Genomic DNA, 24519 nt, shown 5'->3' with positions numbered 1-24519 from the left:
CTCAGGCGCGCCTAATATTCTGATGATACACTCTTGGCTCTCTCTCTCTTTCGGTTTATTTTAAAAGCAACACTCTCGACCAAGATCGTCCATTAAACACGACAAATTTACTGGTTCTTGTGGCGGATAAAACCACCACCTACGCGAATGAAGAATCAGACAGACGTATATGTATATACAGCTAAGAAGCGTTTTCATGTCGTTCCGTTCAATTTTTCTCTTCATAAACATCAACATCTAGAAAAATCGTCATTCATCCCGCCCAAGACGTTGGAATGAGATGCATGTCTAAAACGATGAAGAGAGGTGTCTAGTTATTTCCGGCTCAACATTTGCTCGTCATAAATCCTTGAAGTTTATGGGAGCGCTTTCTCTTTTAACTTTATTACTTTTTATTTCGCAAAAGCAGACTATCTTTCTATTTTCTACAATATGCTTCCTTAAAAATTCAAAGCATCAAGAAATAATCCAACGTTGGAGAATTTTCGAAAAAGTAAATTATTTTTCACTTCCGATTATTTTCAAACTCACTGAATATTTAATATTTTTCAAAGAATTTTAGATGAAATTCGATTTATAAAGTAGAAATTGATTTTATTAGTCACCTACAGTTAGTGCCTTGCAGCTATATGGAGAGCAATGTGTGTCAATCGTTATATTGAACGGAAGGGAGTGTTGGCAATATTTGCTTAGTAATTAAGCCGACCAATTAAATTGAGATTAGAAGCATGACTGAATGGTTATTTGATTTTTTACCTCCTGGTATATTAGATCTCGGGAAAATTAATTTCTCCAAGGAATCGAAAAAAAGGAGAAAAGCGATATTTTCCTCAGTCTGCAATAACGTAAATATAATCGTGTCGATGCGGAGATTCATATCGAAGGGCGTGTACACGCACGTGCAGAATCTCAAGTCTCGTCTTTTTAAGAAGAAAGACAAATAGAGGCGGTTAGACAGCGATCGATCGAGGAATATAGATTCGTCGTACATCATGGATTCCAAAGTTCAAGTTACAGTCAGAATCCTCTCAGCTTTCCAGGAACATATTATAAAGCTCTAGGAGAATATAAATTTTAAATCTAAAAAAACTAATATTCAAAACTCAAAAGTTCAATTCTGGGATTAACGAAAAAAGTGGGGAAGAAAACAATTTAAAAAGAATCGATAAGAAATTAACGACAAAAGGTCCAAAGTACTTAATGATAGATCCGCAAACATTTTCTTTGAGGTAATAAAAATAAAACCATTGATCAAGAACGGACAACTCATTTACTTGCTCCAGTGAGCAGTCGAAAGGCTAGAGGAGTTTTATGGTCAAGTTGCAGAAAAAGAAGATCACTCTCCTTTTTTTTGCCAATCCACTTCTTTTCACCCTTTGCTATACAATCGAATGCAAACTGGAATCCCAGTGGAGGAATCTCGTTTGAAAAACCAGTGCCAAAAGACGCTACCGAAGAAATAAAAAAAGGACTAATTTCGAAGGACTCGTTTACGATTCAAATCCGTGTTACAGTCTGTCTCAAAAGCCGCAGTTGGTAGAAACAGGTCGTATAACACGTTTAGTGAGAAATAAAAAAAAAACTTGAAAAAGTCTAGAATAAAGTTTCAAGCTGCGCGCGAGAAAATGTGTCATCTGAGAAATGCCGAATGTGGTAAACTTGAAGGAGTGAGACGTATAAAGCAAGAATAATAAGAAATAACGCTGAAATAAACTGCCTTGGAAACGCGAAACCCGGCACCACGCTACGTTTCCTCCCACGTTACAGTTCGATGTCTCTTTTTCACTTCTTCTTATACACCTCCCTTCTTAGACTCCCTTGTTCCAAAAGCTTTTTTTTCACCCTTATTGCAGCTCATTATGTCTGCCGGCTGCAAAACGATTGTCCCTATACGCAAAATCTTTCTGACCGTCCAGGTGCAATCGAGCGCATTGCGTATTTAGAGCAATTCATAATTTAGTAAAGTATGATTTACGACTGATTCTGTTTGATAACTTTCGGAAATTGACACTCTGATTTATTACAGTGGCGATTTCAATTGGAAATTATTTTGAAAAAGGATTTAAGGAAATGTTACAGAGGCGAGAGAAGGTTGAACTTCAGAATTCGTAATAATGCATGATTTAAAAATCGATTCGAATAACACTAACACTTTTGGTGATACCATTACGCGTGGTATCGCATTGTATACATTTCCGGTCATTCTTCGATGCCAAAAAAGGCGTTCACCCATACAGATAGTCTATAGTTGGTGCACCTGCGGCTCGAAATGGTCGCGGACAATTTATAGCCTCTATCACAAATGTTAGTGAATTTCGCATTTGCGCTTGGCACTCTACGAAGGTACTTGTGGAGTCACGTGGGAATAGCTGAAGTGATGGGTATTTGTACTTGATCGCATGGGTGCATCGTAAAAGTATGTCATTAAACTCCACGTTCATAAAATCGATTACAAATGTAATTAGAACTCACTGTAACTGAATTCACTATTGAGAAAATTGTGAAATTAAAACCCTCGTAACTCTGCTTGAGATCGGTGAAACTCTGGATTAATGTGAATTTCTCATGCTATCAAAGATAGGTTCTCAATAGGTGATGCAAAATTAATTGATTCGACTTCTATATTTTAATGGAAGTTCTGTAGTTTCAAGGCGAACGCCGTGAATAATTGAAGGACAGAATAAAATTAGCGACAAATGGCAAACTGAAAGACGGAGGTCTTCCAGTCGAGGGATAGGTTTAAAATTAAGGATTCGACTGATCAGCTGTCCCTGAAAAGAAAAGCGGCGCACGTCCGAGACAAAACGACACCACTGAAAGTTATTTACCCTGTTTAAAGTGAGCAGCCGTCCCATTATACCACACCAACACGTCCTTCGGATTGCAGCTCACATTGATAATACAGGTAACACAAAGAGAGAAGGAAAAGAAGCGAGTCCGAAGATCATTGGTGCACTCGTAAGAGTCAAGCGAGCCAGCGCAAAGCTGGAGCAGGCGAGGGGCTATCATTGCATCTCCTCATTATCATAACTAGTTCCTCCCCTTCGTCCTCGCACTGTCCTCCATCGCCTCCTTCTGTCCTTATGCATCATTCCTGATATAAATTCACGCACACCATCATCTGCCAAAGACCCTTTTGGCATACAACAGCAGAAGCAACAGCTGGTCCAGGAGATATGAATGCTCTTTTTATGAGAAGGAAACAGTGAGCAAAGAGAGAAAGAGCGAAATAGTATTGTGATCCTCCCGATAGCTAACCCGCACACCTACTCCCGATCTCATTCTCCACCACACTCTCTACCTTAGACCCGGAGGCTGAACCAGCATCGCGTTTATGTATCTCGAAAAATGAGGTATCCCCACGTCCAGCGGTTTGTCGGTCTGCAAAAAACGTTTCATGCACGCTTTATACACAAGGGCCAAGTAGGTAGCCGGTTGCTCAAATCTTGATACGACCTGATCTCAGTCGTGGATTGTGACTCGCCAAATTTATCGTTCCACCGCGACGACGGTGGTCTAAGGAGGGACGTTTCTCCAAACTGGAGCTGACGAACATCCAAATATACCTCTCCAAAAGACGCTACCCGTCTTCCGGACTGCATGCAGTTGGAATAATTGCGCCGAAACGAGACAGGACGATCGATCGATCGATATCGAGCAGTTCGCAAACCGCAAAAGACTCTTACATTTTTTTTCTCAACTTCTCTCTTTCTCCCCACATACACCAGCACTGTTCTCTGGAGAAAAGCAGATCAATGTGAAATAGTTTTTGTTTTTACTCCAATATAAGAAGCCACTCGAGAATTCCAATACAGAGAGTCTCGTCGTATAACTGCAAAATGCAGAGCAAAACATCAACTAGAAAGAGAAGCTTCATTTATTAATAGCACTTGAAATAAGTCTCTTTCAAGTATCTCAAGACAATAGTGACTTTCAGTTTAAAATTCATAAGCATTCGGGGATAATCGAATCGGTTATCAATCTCTTGCTAGAAAACAACATTGCATTTAAATTGCTAATAATAAATTACTCTCAAATATCATACATAATTAATTTGGTATATTTCAGTAGAATAAACTAATCGATTCGAACTATTTTCATCTTTTTTATCTGCGCTTGCTGTCCTGACCTAATAACGTATTTTTCGTCAAAAATAGAAATTTGTAAATCCGAGTTTCATGATGAGAATATTAAATATTTTAATTACTTTTAGGGAAAAGGTTTTGATAACATGTGCTAATCTTATTTTATTAAGCGCGTAGACTATACATTTCAATTCCCTTTTCGTCAGTTTCTTTTCTTTTTCATTTATTCAATCACATTTTTTGACAACTTAACCCATCGAATTAAGATGAAAAGTTTCCCGAACTATTAGACTTTTTAGGTTCAAATATCAAGTTAATAATTTATTTTGAAGCATCAAAACTATGTTATATCTTCGTAACACCCTTATCTCAAGACAAGAAAAGTCTCTATTTTAAGACAGCATAGTACAACTAATTATTGTATACACCAGAGATTCGAACGTGTAAGCGAATCCCTCTTTCAGGATTGCATTCTAAGCTGGGTTGTTAAGAGATATCAGATTAGGTTCTTTGTGCGCCAGCAACCATCATATACTCTGAAATAAAATGAACAACTTGCTGGTTTCAACGAAAATTGTAAATTCCCAAGTTCTATTCCTCAAATGAAAATCCACGTAGAGCTAAAAAGGTTTATTTCAAAAGATAATCTAGTAATTAGTAACTAAGATTATCAAGCAACACTAATATTCTGGAATTAATGTTGTTCTCATTGATGGCTCACATTTCACATTTAGTGCATCAGGCTAATCATGTATTCTGATATACATATATAACCGTAACATCGTATAATGCATAATAACATACTATCTCTATGTAGATGATCACAACAGTTGATACTAGAGTCAACAAAGACATAGACTACACACAAATTTAATCTCTTCCGATAAATTGAACTAATCCTGTTTATTCAAATCCCATATTTGACCAGTTAACTCATTATCTATCTTTCTATTATTACTCGATTATCATTTTATAAAATTCCCCCTCTCATTCGAAAATTATATTTGGTTAGAATATTAGAACAAATTAAACTAACGAATTCGGATCTATATTTCATACTGACAGAAATAATTGGAGAATTATATTCAGATACCAGATACTTTGCGATTGGAGAATTAGAGATTCTGAGATCTTATGATGAAAAAATGGTAGGGTTATTTGTTCAGATACAGGACCTCCGAATTCTTTAGGAATGGGTCTGGATACGTTCACGCCCTACATATGAGACTTTTGACAGTATCGCTGGTGCCCATCTCTTCCCTACCGAGAAGGTAGCTGGCAGCCATCTCCATTCGCTGAGAAAAACTAAGCGGACTGCTGTATTAAAATACTGATCTATATTCACTATAAGAGGTGTGATCGATCACTCGACTGCCTGAATCTGTATATACACAATTCTCTATCTAACTATCAATCTACCCACCAGAACTTGACTGCTTCCCTCCTTTATTGTTTACTGACTCGGTCAGGTGTTGCGGTCTGCATTTTAATGCGCACAAGGTTAATAGAGAAAGCTGGCGATGTGTCATTCACAACTATGCACTTAGGGGGACTCAAGCTGCAAGTTTTCTAACCAAAAGAAGAAACTAAAACCCTTGATTATATTTAACAGTTTGAATATATTTTTATGGGAGTTTTTAAACAGTAGATTTCATTTAAGATTAAGAAGAGATCTAACACCGTGGATCTTCGTCCGATTTAGAAGCTCATTATTTATTCGAGTATCTAAATATTTTATCTCCAATTGACAAATTCATCAGGAGCAGTTGTAAAGGGAATAATAAATGGGTTTCTTAAAGCGTGTTTTTTTTAAAGCGTGTTTCGTTCCAATGCAAATCTTATAACAGATGTAAACATAGAATTAAAATTCCATCGGGAAAATTAAATTACAAAAATTGTAGCATGGGGTGGTCATTTACGTTCATCGGTGAATTTCAACGAATGTCAGTACAACAATAAGCGTGCCTTTAGAGTACCTTTACAGTGCCTTTACAGTACCGGCACGTTCGTGTACTAACATGGACCACGCATTTATGCTACAGCAAGTATGAGAGTACGATTCGCATTAACATACAACCAAGCCTAACGAGAAGTGGCTCCAACCTCCGTGGGTGGACGTTTGCCAGTTACAACGCCAACATCCCTTCACCTCGCGGACCCTTCTTTAGCTCTCCTTGAATATGTCTTCTTATTTTTCTAGAGCTCTCCTTCTTTCTCTCTCTCTCTCTTTCTCCGGTTGCTTTGTCACCCTTCGCTCTCGTTTGTCCCGATGTCGGGAGTGCCCTACGGCGCCGGCGAGATCACGCGACTGTCCAATGGAAAAGTGCGAGAGAGAATCGGCAAGCACGCTTGGAGGATGCCTTATTTGGTCACGTCCTGCTTTGCCTTTCGAGGTGCGATTTTGTAATGGGATCATGTCCAACGGGTCCACCTTCCTGTGAATTACACGCATGCAGAACAGCAGCAAAATCTCTCTCTACGAATCAATTTCTCCTCACATCTCCTTCTACAGAAAAATCCCTTTAATCCATTAGCGACTATTCCCACCATTACAGAAATCATCAAATGTAATGAAAATAAATCTACATAAATAATTTGTTTCTGTTTTTCAAATTGCTAACTTTATTTAAAAAAGTAAGTAAGAAGTTAGGTACGAATTGTTGCTAGGGAAAAATAAAAGTGTTAGGGCGAGTTTCTTCGATAAGTGTGTGCTACGTGCACTATCCGTTGTTATCTTGGCATTTGAGTAAGGATGCAGCAATTAGGGAATGAACCTTAGACCCACAAAGCCACCGGAATGTACACTTGGGCCGGTAGTGAACCGTGAGTTGAATCCTTAGTAAAATCAACACTAGAGGCTTAGCGTAACGAAGGAACATGAGCTGTAATCGCTTACAGGAGCTTCTCAGATGGAGAACAAGATCAGTAGTAAGCAGTCTGAGAACGATAAGAAAAGACGTGGAGAAATGTTGTCGACTGTTGTGGCTATAAACCGATCTCGTAAAACTGGCCCACTCGTTATCTGGTATCTTTTGGTGAACGTGAGACACGAGAAGGAGAAAGAAGCAAAAAAAAAAAAGAAAAGAAACAAAGAAAATGTCGACCCTCTGCTTCTTTTAATGGTGATTGTTAATCGACATGTGTACCAATATATTGGCAAATCAAACAGCAAAATCTCTCAATAAACACCTTTCTTTAAACTCCAGTTGGTTCAAATTTGATAATAGTAGCATAATTTTTACATTCTTGACTCGAAAGGAATATTTTCAAAGTCTTTATTATGGAGTTACGTGGATGATTAATTGATTCGATAGGAACTCATTAAGGCTCTAATGTCCAAAATTCTTAGCTTGATTTCAGGGAAAGATTTCAAACATTTAGAGATCAATTCTGTGACAATGGGTTAAATGGATTATGGGGGGAATTAAGGGACGCTTTTTAAGTTTCCGAGGAAAAATTAATGACGTTTTGACCATTAGGGAATCTATGATGTTTCTTTTTAAATGTAAATAAGGTGGACGAATTTCTCACTTATATTCTGGATTTCCTCAAAACTTGGTAGCCAGGGATTTTCGAGGTCGCTGAATACGAATCTGATGTTCAAAATTCAAAATAGCAAACGCATTAATAATAAACATTCTAGATTGTTTGGAAATTTGCCATTCAGCTGCTTTCGAGTCGTCAATTACGAATCTAAAGACTAATTTTATTCAATCCCCATATAAAGGAGAACTATTCTCGAAAGCATTTGATCGCTACAAGAACGGATTCTCCGCTCAACAATGAGTGCGGGACGGATGAGAGCACCAGAAATCAATGTAAATGTAGAGGATTTTTTTTTCAACTTAACATTGTTCATTAGATTGTAAGAAACTTTAGCATCAAACGTGAGAAAATAATGAACGATGCACGCAGAGGGGAGTGTAATATAGAAGTAGAAGAATAACACATGGAGAGGAACTGCACAGTAGCCGTATAAGAGAGGGTTAACTACTTAGTGTCGGAATCCAGTTTCTTGAAGCGTGATGCCGGTGCAACGTATCGCATGTTACGTTCAGGAATCTCTCGATCGGGCTTGCCTCCGTAGCAACGTTATCGGACCTCAATGGATTCCCGTAATTAATATAAACGAGTATGGTTATACCGTTAGATCGTTCGTAAACGACTATCGTGTCGGTCGATCGACCGGAAAAGCTATTGAGAGAAAGAGAGGAGGGGGGAGGGGGCGAGAGAGAGAGAATGACTTCCCATTTTACTAAACTCCCCTAAATAGAACGAATATGGGCCACAGAGAAACCACTCCAATTTTTCCAATACCATTCTACAGGTCTTTTCACTAACAAAAACCATTTCATTATTCTCTCATGTTCTCGCAAAATTAATGTGCTCCTATTAACGGAAAATATTATTTTACTCTCATATTCATAATATTTGACTTATTAGCTAATATTTCACTTATCAACTTTAATCAAATTACTCAATACCTAGTTTACCATTGATAATCAAATAATTATCCAATAATTATTTTCTTCTTTCAATTCTAAAAATGTTTTGTTTATTAAGTTCATTTACTCAATAGAGAATTTATATTTTATTCTACTGTTCATTATGGGTGTTTCACAATGCATTTTTTTTTTGTAAAATCTCGGTTGTGCCTGTAGCTTAGTGGTCAATGCAGTCTACCGGCAATGGTAAGGTCGAGGGTTCGTTTCCCACCGTTTGTCCTCTTTGGTAATTTAGAAATTATTAAATAATTTCAAAAATGTTCTTCAAAAAGCAGTTTTCTGTTAAAGGGCAGACTTTTAAAACAGAAAGTTTTCGTATAAAGTAATTATTTAAATGATAAACACTTTTTCAGTGTAATACAATTTTCTTTGAAAAGTTTTTGCAAAAGGGTAAGACTCCGTCAGAAAAAAAGCGATTTGCAAGTGGTCTTCCGATTTCTTCGAAACCTTGGGAAATAGAAGTCTTATATGAATTAAATTTAACCCTAAAAGGATTTTGAAAAATTTTCAAAATGGCGGCCGCTACGCCATATTGAAAATGAGTGTTGCGTTTTTTTCAAAAATTAATAACTCTGAAACTTTTTGATCGATTTTAATAAAATTTACAGGCGATATAGTTAAAAATACGTAGTTTAATTTGATATTATGAACAAAAAAAAATTTCCAAAATTTGTCAAGAAAAAAGTCAAAAAAATTTTTTGAATTAATTTTTAGTTCAGTTGGCCTAATTTTTGAATTTTCTAATAAGTAAATATCGATTCCTTGTAATTTCACCTTTCATTTTATAAAAAAAAATTTATGGAGACTCTAATAGTTCTCGAGATATTGCGACTTTAGTGGGAGCGCGTACCGCGGAATTAAACTCCGTAGCGAGGCGGAATATGAAGAAATACATATATAATATTTTACTTAATTGTTATTTATTTTCCTCTAATAATGTTTGAGTTTCCTAATTTAATATTTTCTAGTATACATATTATTGGTTAATTTATAATTTATTATATGTATAATTTTAAAATATCAATAATTATATAATAAATTATAAATTAACCAATAATACGTACTAGAAAATATTAAATTAGGAAATTCAAATATTATTAGAGGAAAATAAATAACAAAATTAAGTAAACAAAAATATTTATTTTAATGAACCAAATACGTTTACTAAAACTATTTATTTGAATCAAACAAATCTTTTCTCTTGAAATAAACAAATTTTTTGGTTATATTAAATAAAATTTTTTGGTTAAGTGTAATAAGCATTTGGTTAATACAAATAAACGTATTGGAAGAAATTTTTTGGTTGAATCAAACAAACGTTTGGTTGACTGTATAGCAATGCATTTATTTGGTTGATTCAACCAAAATTTGGTTGATTCGAACAAATTTTTTTCTGAGTGTACGAATCTAATGTTAAAATTTTATTTTTCAAATTATCCGATCCACTATGACGGATTCAAAATTATGATTTTCTACATTTTTAAGTAAATAGTCTAAATATTAATTTATAGATTAATATTTACAAAAAATAATTATTGGGATGTTTTAGAAACTCTTTTATAGAAATTTAACTTTTTATACCTCTGCTCTTTAAAATCGATTATTAAAGGAATATTTAAAAAAAATTTGAATCCGCCATGCCATATTAGATTCGGTAATTTAAAAAATAAATTTTTAACATTAGATTCGTAAATAGCGCTTCCAAATATCGCCCTTGACGTTGTTTTAGAATATTTACTTCGAAAATGTAGAAAATTAAAATTTTGAACCTGCCATATTGGATCCAAAATTTTGAAAATTAATTTCTAATATCAGATTCATGATAAACGATCGAAAATAGCCCCGAGTAATAAATTTTTTTGAATTTTTGACAACACTTATGTGTTAAAACCTTGGATATATTGTGGTGCATTTTTATGACCCACTTTAATCATCCGCCATTTTAAAAATTTTTCAAAATTAAATTTTTGGCAAAGTGCTATCTTATAGTGCAGCTAAAAATGAAGGCAAATGTGACCTGGAGAATTTTTTGCATGAAAATTAAAAAAGTTATGAATTTTTTTTTAAAAAGTGCATTTTTCCTATGTATTTTTAATGGGAAATTTCGATGGATCTCTGGCACGTGTTAATATTAATCAATCGGCTTCAAATTTTGGGAAATTTTTTTTTATTTTATTGGAACTAAACTGGGGGGTGGCGTAAACAAAATTCGAAAGTCGCATTGTTACGGACACCCTATTGTGCACGTTTGTACGCTCGCTTCATATTCCGCCTCGCTACGGAGTTTAATTCCGCGGTACGCGCTCCCACTAAAGTCGCAATATCTCGAGAACTATTAGAGTCTCCATAAATTTTTTTTTATGAAATGAAAGGTGAAATTACAAGGAATCGATATTTACTTATTAGAAAATTCAAAAATTAGGCCAACTGAACTAAAAATTAATTCAAAAAATTTTTTTGACTTTTTTTTGACAAATTTTGGAAATTTTTTTTTGTTCATAATATCAAATTAAACTACGTATTTTTAACTATATCGCCTGTAAATTTTATTAAAATCGATCAAAAAGTTGCAGAGTTATTAATTTTTGAAAAAAACGCAACACTCATTTTCAATATGGCGTAGCGGCCGCCATTTTGAAAATTTTTCAAAATCCTTTTAGGGTTAAATTTAATTCATATAAGACTTCTATTTCCCAAGGTTTCGAAGAAATCGGAAGACCACTTGCAAATCGCTTTTTTTCTGACGGAGTCTTACCCAAAAAGTAAATTTTGAACAAACAAAAAAATTTATATTACATAAAAGAATTCTTTCTTTTGAGTTACATAATTTCATTCCCCTAAGGATGACGTTACTTTGTAAGCATTAATTTAAATTTTCAACATTAATTTATATTCCAACAATATGCTCATACTCTTTATCGTTTTGTATATCGTGCAACATTGAAAAAAATACTTTCGCAGAATTAAAAAAAGAATTTTACGATTAAAAAGTCTTTTGTTATAAAATACATTTCCATCATCAGAAATTATATACAAACAGAACATAAAAAAGAAACTGAAAATTATTTACTGAAATGCAAGTATTACTTTTTTTACAAAAGAAAATAATTTTTTGTTTTGCATGAAAACTCTTTCTTGCGTAAAACGTATGTGTATTGTGTAAAGAATGTACACATTTTTAAATTACGTAATTTTTGTATATATGAAATACATGTATGGAAAATATTTGTATCCATGTGATATTCAGTAATATGCATTCGACTGATATATTCACAATGTTTCAGGAAGCAATCTATAGTTGACTTGTAATCAGAGTTGAATTGCATAATATAAAAATTAGTCAAAGCATAATTACATCCTGGTTTATCCAGAACGTGTGAATATATACTCATGAGAATTTTTTTTTCCTCAATTCTAATCGAAAACGTTTCCACTTATATGCTAACTGACAAGATTTTTTTTTTGTTAAGAAAAATAATAATATCCTTGATATTTTTTTTAAGAATTTAAATTCTTTTTTAAGTTTTTTAAATTTTCTAAAATGATAAATATCAATAGTTCAAATTTTGTTATGAATTCTAAAAATTTGAGTAAAATTGTACTTTTAGTAAAATTCTCTGTGGCAAACTTAGCATTTCATATAAGCGCGCTTTTTTTCTACCAATAAGAGGGTCGGTGGGGCGCAAGCGCAGTTGCTTCTAGTAACGGTCGTTGGTCGTTGGCATCTCCGCTTGACGAATTTTCATTAACATAAAGTATAACAAACATTTTTAACAATAAAGTATTCACTAATAACATTATAGTTACTCTATCAGTAATGTATCCATCTACAACAACAGGAAGTACCAAATACAATTGAAAATATTTTGTAAATCAAAAAGTAGCTTGTCCCGGTTGACGGTACAGTGTATATCTATACATAAATATGTAAATTGTATGTAAATAATGGAATATAAAAAGCAGGGAAGAAATACAGATTAAAAAATAACGCACTTGAAGTGGAATGAAAAAGTTTGATCCTTGATGCGGCAGGAGAATACTTTTACTTCTCGCAATGGATGATTAAATCAACTCTACAGAGAATGTACCAACATAAAGTGTATAACCCTCCAGCAAAAGTAAACTTGAAGAAAAACTACTTTCCTCAGCTAACGCTCCATTACAATACTTATACTCATCAAATTATTCCGTTTGAAAAACAAAAAATTTATAAAACTGAAATTAAAAATACGCTACTGTAAAACTAGTTCATGTTAAGCAGAAAAAAAAATATATAATTTTTTTTCTCGAGTATATAATTCTTTTGCATACACAGAAAGAGAAAGAGTACTTTTTCATATATGCAAAAATGATAACAATGTAGTACTCGGGAGCGGAAGAAAACGGACTTTTCGATCTGGAATGGGAAAAATACGCTGGCTGCTTCCGACACTGAGCGGAAATTGAACAAGTCGCTCGAGGAACGCTTCTGCAAATTATTTATTACTTTATCAGGCCGCATATCGGCAGCTTCCGGTTGCACACCTCGAGATACGTCTGCTGCGCATTTTTGCAGTGAAAAGTTGTTATTTTTATTTTTTTTTTTATAACAGATGACATGAAATCACACAGTTCCATGAGTCTGTGACAAACGTTCGTTCCCCGAATGTTGAATTTGCCGAGTTCGCCTTATCATGAAGGGAGAATAGCAAAGTAAAAAGGAACTTAAAATAATTAAAGAACTGAAATAATTAGCAGTGTAGTGATAGGAATATGGTAATTCGAATAAAAAAACTGACATCCGTGCCACCTGTTCTACTTCGTGAATGGAATTGTTATAATTAAACACAAGTTGAGGAAAAAGATTTACCATCAGCTGTCTTATTTTTAATTGAAAACCGTTTGGAAAAATTTGTTTTATTTTCAGAATTCACTCAAAAACTGGAATGTCCGATGATGATTGAAAACTTCGTGAAACTTTGAATACAAAAAACGCGAAAATCGAACTTTTCATCAGTGGCACTATTTAGTTGCACTAGCAGAACTATTATTAGCGCACAACTTCAATTATGAACGAGGGAAGGAGCTGTGGCATAAATTTAAATACAAAATGAAAAGTTTCGTTCAATTTTTCTAAAGTAGTTTCAATAAGTTTTGAACACATAGAAGTTCAATTCGCATGTTAAACATTCTTGAAAAGCCAACATTCGCAAAGCAATTTCGTATATCGAAAGCTTGAAATATTTACGTAAACGACTGTTGCGACAAGATGCAAGTTTCATCGCATGCTTGCGGTAAATATTAGAAATAGTCAGAGAGAGAGCTGCTGTTGCGGGTGTACCGCAGCGGAATTATTCATTGAGTGACTTTACACTGTAATGAGAAGCGTAGAGTACGCATGAGAAAGTAGGGTTGAGAAGTGTTTTCTCCTTCAATTCAATACTGTATTCCCATTCTCATATCTCACCTGTCTCTATAAGGAGAAAAGAAGGTTCTCTTCTCATCTCTACTTTTGCATTAAAGTTCTTTGTTGGTATATTTCTTAGATTCAATTTTATATCGCGTATTATATTATATTCGCGTAAATACTTCTTACGCAAAAAGCGCAAAAAAGTGCCTAAGCATAAGCTTACGCGTAAGTACACTTCTTTTTATGCTTAGGGACTTTTGGGAAATCTGCTTTCAATTTTAGATTCCGCATTCCAAGATTCCGTGTTAAAAAAAATTAAATTAGAATACCTGGCAAGCTATCCACTAAAACCCTTAAACCTTGGATCCTAGAAGACGTTTTTAGATCAAGAGTGGCGCTCCATCTCCGCCGCAAATGTAACCTTCTCCATTCCCCTGCGCGGATATTCGTCGGAATTAACAATAAAAATAGTAGAGTAATCAGTGCTAATTGAATTTAGTTAAAATTACTAAAATATCTTCCTGAATAGAAGGTTCACACAGTTGAGTGAAGAATTGAATAGAACTGATTGAAAAGAATTCATAGTCAAATTAAAAGAACCTTTGTTCTTCACTTCTTTTTTTCTCTCGATCTGTTTTTAAACACAGCAGAGTGATCGAGAGAAAAAAAAAGAAGATTGAAAAAAGATTCGCGTCCTTTTCAAGCACATTTTTCCATTCGACGCGAGAGCAGTTGACGCGCCAACATAATGGCACGTTTTCGATCCCGGAATCAATGTTCTATTGTTGAGTAAACGCTATGGGATAAAATGGACTTGTTAAAAGAAAAGAATGAAGGAGAAGAAGAAAGAGTGTATCGCACCTTTTGCAGCATGTAACGGTCGCGCCTTTCTCGACACCTGCAGCAATGCGCCGACGGTGACGCCTCTAGGCTTTTGACAAGCCTCGTGGTTAGTTAATCCAAAGTGTCTGTCGATCCTCAGAATTCTCTGCAAGACAAGTTTTTGCGGACAGGATTCCGGACCGTCGCGTCGCCGCCTCGATATAATTATCGGAGGGGGCCGGCTGGAGCGGTTTGAATGCAACACTCGACGGCTCGCCTCGCCCAATTCGAAGGCATTGTTTGCTCGTAAATGACTCTTTTTGTCTCGCATTGGGATTTATTAAATTTTAATTTAACAGCATTAAACCATGACCGTGGTCTGTGCTTCCCGCGTGAACCTCGTCAAGTCACGCGCGTTACTAACGCGTGTTGTTTTGTTTGGCGTGCGTGGCCACTTTTCTTCAGTTTCTCCTCTCGATAGAGAAAAAAAAACTTTGCTCTCATCTACTAAAAACGTACTATTTATATTTAGCAGTATTTACTACTTTTTTTTTACGTTATGCTACTATTTCAGAGCAGACGTTAAAGAAAATATTTGACTTAATTTTAGTAAGCTAAAATTATATCGACATTTTATTAATTTCACATCTACTTTATGTTGCAGGATCGACATGTCAAGGACGCTACCAGAGACCCTCAGATGGACTCGAGTCAGGATTATAATCTCCAGCTAGGCTACGAGAATAAAACGCATACGGTTTTGCGTTTTAGTCGACAGTATGATACTTGCGACCCTCGTGACCTCAAGATTACGGTAAGCTGTCCACTTTACTCAACTCTCCAGTCGATTGTTGAACTGGATCTTGAGGATTTACTCTTATCCGACGATTTGCAGGAGGAATTTACCTCTTTTACACATGGCGCTTTTCCTTTTAGATTTGTTTTCTTTTCAATTTATATACACTTCTTTTCAATGTGTTATCGTGGAATTTTTTTTTCTCAACTCGGTTAAAAAAATAAATTGTAAATTTTTCGTGAAACAATTCTTTTTTAGATTCTCATTTTGGTTTTAATTATTATTTCTTCGGTTTAAAGAAAATATTCTGTAGTTGTGAATAGTTGCGAGACTGTAAAGTGGCATTAAAAATGCTAAACGTTTGAGCAAAAGATCTGGTGAGATATTAGAGCACTTAAGATACTTATTGTGAAAAGAGGTCGACGGACGTTGTGAACGTGTTAATCGCGGGTGAGTTAGCACGTGCTTCTAAGAAATCTATTTTTACGTTTTTTTCTCACCTAAAATCCATTGTCATAGGTCAAGACGACGTTTGACAATGGACTTGGTTATTGTTAAAAGAGGCATGCACCAGTCAACTACCAGTCGACGTTATTCTTATCCTTAAAAAGCGAGAGAGAGAGAGAACTGGGTTTGCACACCAAACAGGCCAGTGAATCCATGAATGGTTGCTAGTTTTTCATGAGTTCCTTATTTCTCTCTTGCGGTCAGCCTCGATCTGACCTTATTTGCCAAGAGGTAAAAGTGGTCAGTTCATCTAAAGTATCCGTTCCAGAAAACTTGTCCAGCGGTATTGTATGTTAATAAAAGTCGACCAGCCATCCAAGTTATCGCAAAGTTGATTTTTTTTTGTTGCCTGACAATTCTTTACGGCTCAGTGCTCTTTCTGTGTAAACCTTTAACTCCTTTTTCACGGGATTGTCATTCCGATGAAAGTATAGATTTCAGAATATCCATTGTGGGCAAAGGGAAGAAAAAAACGTCTCTTCCTACAGTTGAGTCATCAAAAGCAGACGAGTTTTAACGCGAGAGTAAAATAAACTCCGTGATTCTATCTTTTCTCTGCGACAAACGACAACTCTTTTCGTTATCTGATCATGTGATGTATCGAGTCTTGCCGCTGTATTTTTATATGTTAACGTATATCTTCGTCGGCTGATCTAGGCAGCTAGACCCCTATACTAGGGTTACCAAGGTGATTCAAGTTGTACGACCCGATCTGCGTCTTATTTCGTTCATGATCGGCGATATCTTTCTCAGCAGGGGGTTTCTACCTTTCCACCTTTCAACCTTTCCAACATCTGCTCCCTTCTTAACCAATTAACTTTCATTTGGAAAAATACTCTAATTAATTACACTAAACTTGCAAAATTTGTGTCCCAAACTCTCTTTGTATTTAATTACAAATAAAGTTTAAGTTCGCCAACCCTCCATCCAATTTTTTTGTCCTGATTTAATTTTTCCCCCATTGGAATCGTTTAATTGGTATTGAAAAAAGTTTCAGTTGATTGATTTTTAATTGAAAAGTTTTCGTAAACGTATATAGGGATCAGCTAAGACGATTTCAAATAGGGAATCAAAGTATCAATTTTCTGTCAAAATGAGTTGATTATAGGCCTTTATTCTACCAAACGTCATCTATAACCTCGACTCTTATCCTGTCTACCTGTCGAATCCATTGTTATTTGAGCTGACGACTGTAGTGGATTAATCGAATGAACGTCAAATTAAACGGCGCTCTGGCCTAACTCGTTTACACACGTTGCGATCGGATATTAATATTGCGTGACTGCAATATCGGTGGCTTTAATATGCAGACAGCTTGATCAAAACGCTATGGAAATGAACCGAGGCAAGGGAGAAGGTACGAGTAACGTGGCGACGCGCCAGTAAATTTCCAACTCTCTACTTCTGATATCGCCACCACTCGTAACCTTCAAGTCAGATTAACTTTCCATTTCCGATCAAAAACATTTGCGAGCAAAAATTAATTGGCGAGTCCGATTTTTAGACTTTGCACTCATTACGTTATGCTACTATTTAGGTACTTTTCTTATCCACTAAAAGCCAAAATCCAAAAATAGAAAGACACTTTTTTAAAATTAATTTTAGTTCGAAGTCTGGATTCTTAATCCTATTTGTCAGACTTGAGAAAGAAAACTCTTGATCATAATTTATACAGTTCATATTGGCTGCTGATAAATTATTTTTAAAGTGGAAAAAAACGGAAAAAGTAGTTTGAAGCGTCAACAAGGCAGTTTTATGCAATTACCGCAGGTGTTTATCGAGCGAGAATGGAGAGTGTGGAGAAGCCCATCAACGTCCGATAAATCACGCGAAGCGCGTAAAGGCAGAAGCGTTTGCACGTGGTTCTTAAAACCTTGGTGCGAATACGAGAAAACGTTTTTTAACTTTTTTATTTCCGAAAGTGCATTGGCTTGACGACATTCGCGGCATCGAATCGATAATACATCCTTGTAACGTGCTTCGACACCAAGAAATTCCTTTTCGGCGAATACGTCGATTCCCTCGGAAAGTGGAGTCCCTTTCTATTTTTCGTGTACTTTTTTTTTCTTCCTTCCTTCTTTTTTTTTTTTTTTGTCAAGGATCCTCTTGAGAGAAAGGTATAGTACTGCAGAGGGAAAAGCGAATGGAAGCGCTAGAGCACGATTGGAAGATTGGTGTGCCTTCTGAAGGTAGGATTGGCTGGTTGACCTGGTTCTACATTTATTCGAACCCTGACGCAGCCGTATCTAGTTTACCACTCTATCTGGATTAGGTTCGTACATGAACTGGCCGATCGCTATTTCAAATGGACGATCGAACGAAAAAGGAAAATCGAATTTGACCGACGCCCAATGCTGTTCACTACGACGCCAGGTGTAGAAGACCTTATCGTCTCGATATGCGGCAACGAGGGCACGCTATCTGAAAACTCGAATTACTCGAAAAATCTCTTGGATTTCACTCTAGGTTTTGAGAAGGTTGGGCAATCGACAGACTTTATCGGTTGAATTGAGCAAAAACCTATTTCAAGATTTCACCGACTCAAGCCTAGATTTAGCATTTAGCTGCAGCAACCAATAGAAGCGAGAGAGTATATAGAAATAAAGTTTCAGGATTAAAAATACTCTTATTTAAATATTTACCTACGCGACTTGTGACTAATCGTTTTATTTTTAGAAAATATGTCTAATTTCAACAAAGAATTTCCTTTTGGTATTGCTTATGAAACGGATGATTTAAAATTACATGTATATTAATTAAGAGAAAAGTTATTTCTAGCCAGGTTGCTGATGGTGAATTAACGATTGAATGAAACTTAACTTTTTGAAAGTTTTCCAATAGCTGGGAAAAGTTAAGAACAACCATTGGGAAAATTTACTTCTCAAATGTATACCGGAAGTGAATTCACTATTGTCATCCGTGAAGATGTCCAAGTTAAAGTCCCTTTGGAAATTCTAATTAAACTCTTCCCCAATGTTGAGCTACATTTATTTTCTCCAAACTACCAAACTATTTCTCAGAGATAAAGCGCCGAGTCGATGTTCCATAGCAGTTATACTGATGTTCACTCACATCATGTATTCATTAAATATTCATCATCTACTTGAAACTATAAATTTTGTTCTAAATTAATTTTTACAAATTGAATTCTCTCAAATTGAGAGGCTTAAATTTATTTTTAATTCACTGTAGAAAATAAGTGGATCAAAAGCTTTTTTTCGCTATTTAAGTGTGACCCACTGATATTGAGGTAAATAGAATTTTATGAGGTTCGAAAGCACTCGTGTGTCTTCGACCACAGGGATAGATTTACAGTGTGCAGCCTCTTCTTTCACGACGCATTTAAGTGCACGCCTGCGATATTGTCTAAGGATAGGAAAGTTTGATTAAATTCCACCATTTTACGAGGACAGGTTACAGCTTGTAAGTTTACTACATAACTCCAAAATGGACGAGGTCGAACGAAAACAACCATTCCGTTGCCAAGAAACAACAATAACTTTCGTTTTCCTCAAAAGAGGATGAAATTTAATGTATAAAGCATTTGCAGTCGATTTCCCCCAAGAAAACTCAAATATAAAATTAATGGTGCATTTGCATAAAATAATTGCATTCCAACTAAGGCTATATATTCGCTTTATGGTTCCATTTTGTAACGTGTGATTATTACACATATGTTACATGCGAGTATTGTAATTTATGCATGTATGTATAAAATAAACACAAATGTTTATGGGACGAGACAAAACTATATCACTCACTGGCATCGTTCATCGTAAAAAGAGCAATGAACCCACTCACTGTCTCATATATATATATATATGATATTATCCTGAGGGATAAGGATATGTTTGCATTAACTATGGAGCAATTTTACGTTTTCGTCCGGTCCTGTTCATCACATATATTCACATACATTCAGCATTAAACTATGAGAAGGGAGCTTAACTGCTTACACCGAAGCTTAAATTAGGTGGTGTACTCGCAACCAGCTTGGTGCAGCGTTAACCAATTTTATCGTGAACGTTAGACATGCAAATTAGCTGCATACAAAATAAGATAAAGTAAAGCGGAAGTGATCGTATTCCAGAATAGGAGGTTGAGAATTCAATAGTGAAAGAAGGGCGATGGTGGTAGCTCGGTCATGCGATCAGAGAGCTTTTATAATCTACCTTTTTTCCGAAACTCTAATCACAATCTTTGCTATTTAAATGATAGGTTTTTCAACAACAACATCGTAGGAAAAACTTTTGAGATGGAATTTTTTTCACGTAGGAGATCATCTCTTTTATGAAAAAAAAGTAATCATTACACTATCCTTTCTCAATAATGTTTTTACTGATGTTTACTGATGTTTACTGATGTTTACTTATGTTTACTTATGTTTACTGATGTTTACTTATGTTTACTTATGTTCACTGATGTTCACTAGCAATCCACTACTTCAGAAATCTCATCTTCCCTAAAAATATCGATTACCATCATCTTCTTTTTTTTCTATCAAATCAGAACGAAAGTATTTCTCAGTCCATTGGTATTTTCAATTTGAAAAGACAGGCACATATATACAGCAATGTCTTTGAGGACAAACATTTTTTTGTCCGCGTCAACTTTCCTGCTTCGAATACAATGGAACAATCAACCAGCCACACGAGTGGGAATAAGGGTACTGTACCCCTCCTCCTTTTCTATAAAGCATCCTCTCGACTCTTGAACCTGCAGACGATCATCGCTCGACAAAGAATAAACCACAATTCACCAAAATTTCAATATCTCAAACTGAATTCAACAAATGCTCTTCCCAAAAAGACGTCTGGGATTTAAAAAATCACATTCCAAACAATATTTTTAATAAATTCTGCTTAAAATTTAGTTTCCGTAAAGAGGAATAAAAATTCAGTACAGTACAAACATATAGTAAACAAAAGTCAACAATTTCGGTGTATTGAGAATTGTTTCGTGAATACAGTTTTAAATAAAAACTGAAATTGAAAATAAAAACAGTAGCATTAAAAGCTACGAACCGCGCATTTTCGGAATTTCACGTCTATATATCTGTAGCAAGAATCTTTTCTAAGAGGATCTCGCAAAATTGATAGTCAAGTTTTCCAAGTATTAAGATCTAGTGACAGAGTATAGAGGATGGTGAGGGAAAAACTTTATATAAATCGACGAGAAGATATAGAAAATCGATTTTAGGTCACGATTTCTATCAGTATTGAGCTTTTTCTCCATGATATATTATGTCAAGTTTCCGATGTTGGGAAGAAGCGAGAAAGGGAGTCTTCGCCCCCCTTCCCGTAAGTTAGTTAAACTATTGTCGATTCCTAGATATTTGCTCGGGATTACGGCTTCGTTTAACTTCAGCGTTCTCATGGGTTGCCCAGAGGAAAGGAATCAACCGATGGGTGGAAAAGCGTTGGGTTGAGTTCCGGCTAGGAAGTCGTCTTCTAAAGTCGCTCAAACGAGTTTGCACGATTGGAGACGAACAAAATTGGAAAGAACCATGTGGAACTTAAACTCCAACTTAAGTCAGGCAGGATTTGCTTTTATTGCCAAAGACGAATTCTCATCCATTAATTAACAATTAACTTAATTCCCAAATTAAATAGGAATTCAAATAGCGAGGAATTCATTTTGGATCTGAAAATCAATTTTCGATTGGTATGACTATAATTGCATTGTTTAAAAATAAATAAATTTTTAATTATGTTCGAATATCGAAAAAGAAGGAGATTGTAGGTTTGGAGATTACCTTGCTAACCCATAGTCTCGGTTAAGTGCGCCAACTCTGATTTGAAGGATAACCGCAGACATAATAGGCACATTAACGCTGCCAACGGGCGTTTCCTCGCAGAGTAACGAGGTTACAATTACACCCAGCTGGTTGAATGGCATTGTGAAAGTGCAGTGACAAAATTAAATATTCAGATAAGTACGCTACAAAATATTGACCTGTATTTTACTGCGAATAGCTTGGAGAGAAGTTCGTGACACGAGACAAAGAAAAAAAATATGAAGCAAGTTGGGTGGTCCAGGGGAGAAGTTTTGTCGCGAAGTGGTTTTCTTCTTTACGAGGTCTCGTCGCACGTTCTTGCTTAACGAAAAGGGGTATATGACGAACATCTGCTTCAGTGCACCAAGCAAACAAATTACCATTAACGAAGGAATTCTTCGACAAATTACCTGTCAGTGTGGCTTTAATTCTTTTTCTGTAATTTAATATTTGTTCCATTAAACTTCTGATTATGTTTCACAATTATTCGTCAACTGTTAGAACAGAATGTACAAAAGGGAAACTATTTTTAGATCATAAAATCTATTAGATTATTATTGGAGAAATATTAGAAGCTATAGGCAGACCTCCTTGTAGATTCTGGAGAGTCTATCCCCTTTAAGTCCATAAAGACATCTAGTGCAAAGCCCTGATTTTGCAGTTGTCTATAAATAAGGTCAAGTCAAGGTTTTTCTTAGAGCATTCAACTTCGTAGTGATAATGATCTGGTTGATCATAATGACCCTTTAGAAATTTTTATGAAATCCCTTTGTGCTTAACTGTTTGAAAAAAAAATTATCAAAGTGATAATGTACTTGGAAACTTTCTATCTAACACTGACCATATTGGCAAGTACACAGGTTTTCGGTTTGGACAAACCGATGATGATGGACTCTCCTACAAACATTCACTTTGTCCTCAAGTTTTCAACTTGAAGGCTGACCAACTTTCGATACACCAAGATACTTGCGTCTCTATTCTAATAGAGTGCAATTAAGTGTGACATAACACTGACCAAACATTAGTTGCCCCATCTCTGAAGATAGTATACTTAAAATTTTTCTTTAGAAAAAAAGTATAAAGTACTTTTTTTCTAAAGAAAATACTTCCATTTCTAGGCGGAATATGTTTAGCACTAGTCTAACAGCAACTATCCACTTTCTTCATCAAGATGGCAGAATATGTCTGCAGTCCTTTTAGGTCATTGGTTCTTCTCGTCTGGGGGAATATACCTGCTGACGAGTTGTTGAGACGAAGAGGAAAATGGAGTAAAGATTGGATCGGATTTGTATCGAAGGGTTGAGGAGTGTAGAAGAGCCAACTTGCATATTGCATTCTCGATACCTAACTTCAATCTGTACTCACATCAGCTACTATGTCGACGGCTTGCCACTCTAGAAGCGATGAAAATTATTCTAAAATTGACTCGAAACATCTGGAATTATTTAAACTCCCGAGCTGCAGAAACATAATTAAAGTATAATTTCAATGAACACAATCGGCTTGAGACTGACAAGTGCCAATGCAAAAAGCAAAATTCACATTAACTGCAAAAGTTATTTATTACTTAGTACCGGATAACAAAATCAATACTTGTCGATAATTATTTCTACTGATATTTAACAACTAAAAATAAATTAATTCATAATTGAAGATTCGAAAATGAAGTACTATTGTTAATCAGCAAGTAATGCTAACGAGCTGTGCGTGTTGCTGTCTGTCAGTAGAGGCAGATAGTTAATCCGCATTTCTAATGGGTGTTAACTGGATTGTCGGTTAGAAATATATAGAGGATTATAATACCCTGTGAAACAAGGCGAAGTAAATTTGCTGAAAAGGAGAAAAGGGGTAGAGCTGCAGGTTCACTATACGTCAAGACAATAAGACCCATTAAGATAACTTAGTGAGTCAGATAACGAAATTTACCAATGGGAAGGGGATCTTTTATATACTGCTGTCACCCGTTTTATCTCCTGACCTCATTCCATAATGAATAGATTTCTTCTCCTTGATTTGCTCTCTTGGAACGTAGTTAATTTAAGACAGTATTCCAGGGATTTAATTCTTTTTTCCCTTTGCAGATTTTACCTCGCATTTTTCTTCGCATTTTGCTTCGCATTTTGCTTCGCATTTTGCTTCGCTTTTGCTTCGCTTTTGCCACGCATTTTGCCTCGCGTGCCTTTCGAGTATTGCAACATGCTAGTGGAACAAAAAACGTGTCTTAAGTTGATTTGTATGTTTTTTATTGATACACGTGGCGCGAGGGTGTAATTATAGGCAAATATAGGGACATAAAGTAGTTTAGTAGTATCATGCATAATCGGAATCATGCTATAGGAAACTTAAGAATAGTGTTTAGTGATTGCACGCATAAAAGTATTAGATACTATAAGAGAAAGTCTTTAGCTAACGTAAATGGTGATATTTATGACACGTACGTGTACAAATGAAAGAAGCTTTTATTTTTATTCCACCACGTGTCTTGAAACAGTTGGAGAAAATAATCGATTTTACTTGGGAATTGAAATATAAAATAAAGGGGTTGAAGAATAATTTAAAAGTTGTGAAAGCTCTTGTAGGTACAACATTGACAAGTGTGAGTGATTGAACCAAGAATAACATTTCAGCGGACTTGAAAG

The 24519-nt window shown here is 35.4% G+C and overlaps 1 protein-coding gene across 3 annotated transcripts in view; it reads left to right on the top strand.

The window, feature by feature from the left end:
• Window positions 1–24519, top strand: part of LOC122510531 (MOXD1 homolog 2) — a 126297-nt gene that overhangs the window by 86576 nt on the left and 15202 nt on the right. For all 3 annotated transcript variants that reach the window (XM_043625264.1, XM_043625265.1, XM_043625266.1), the window contains one exon: window positions 15466–15615. In XM_043625264.1, the coding sequence (XP_043481199.1) occupies window positions 15466–15615 (150 nt within the window). The remainder of the gene's footprint in view (window positions 1–15465; window positions 15616–24519) is intronic.

Source organism: Leptopilina heterotoma, unplaced genomic scaffold (genome assembly GCF_015476425.1).
Source record: "Leptopilina heterotoma isolate Lh14 unplaced genomic scaffold, ASM1547642v1 Lhet_7, whole genome shotgun sequence".
NCBI lineage: Eukaryota > Metazoa > Arthropoda > Insecta > Hymenoptera > Figitidae > Leptopilina > Leptopilina heterotoma.
The sequence above is the reverse complement of the archived record's forward strand: the minus strand, read 5'-3'. Positions and strand labels throughout refer to the sequence as shown.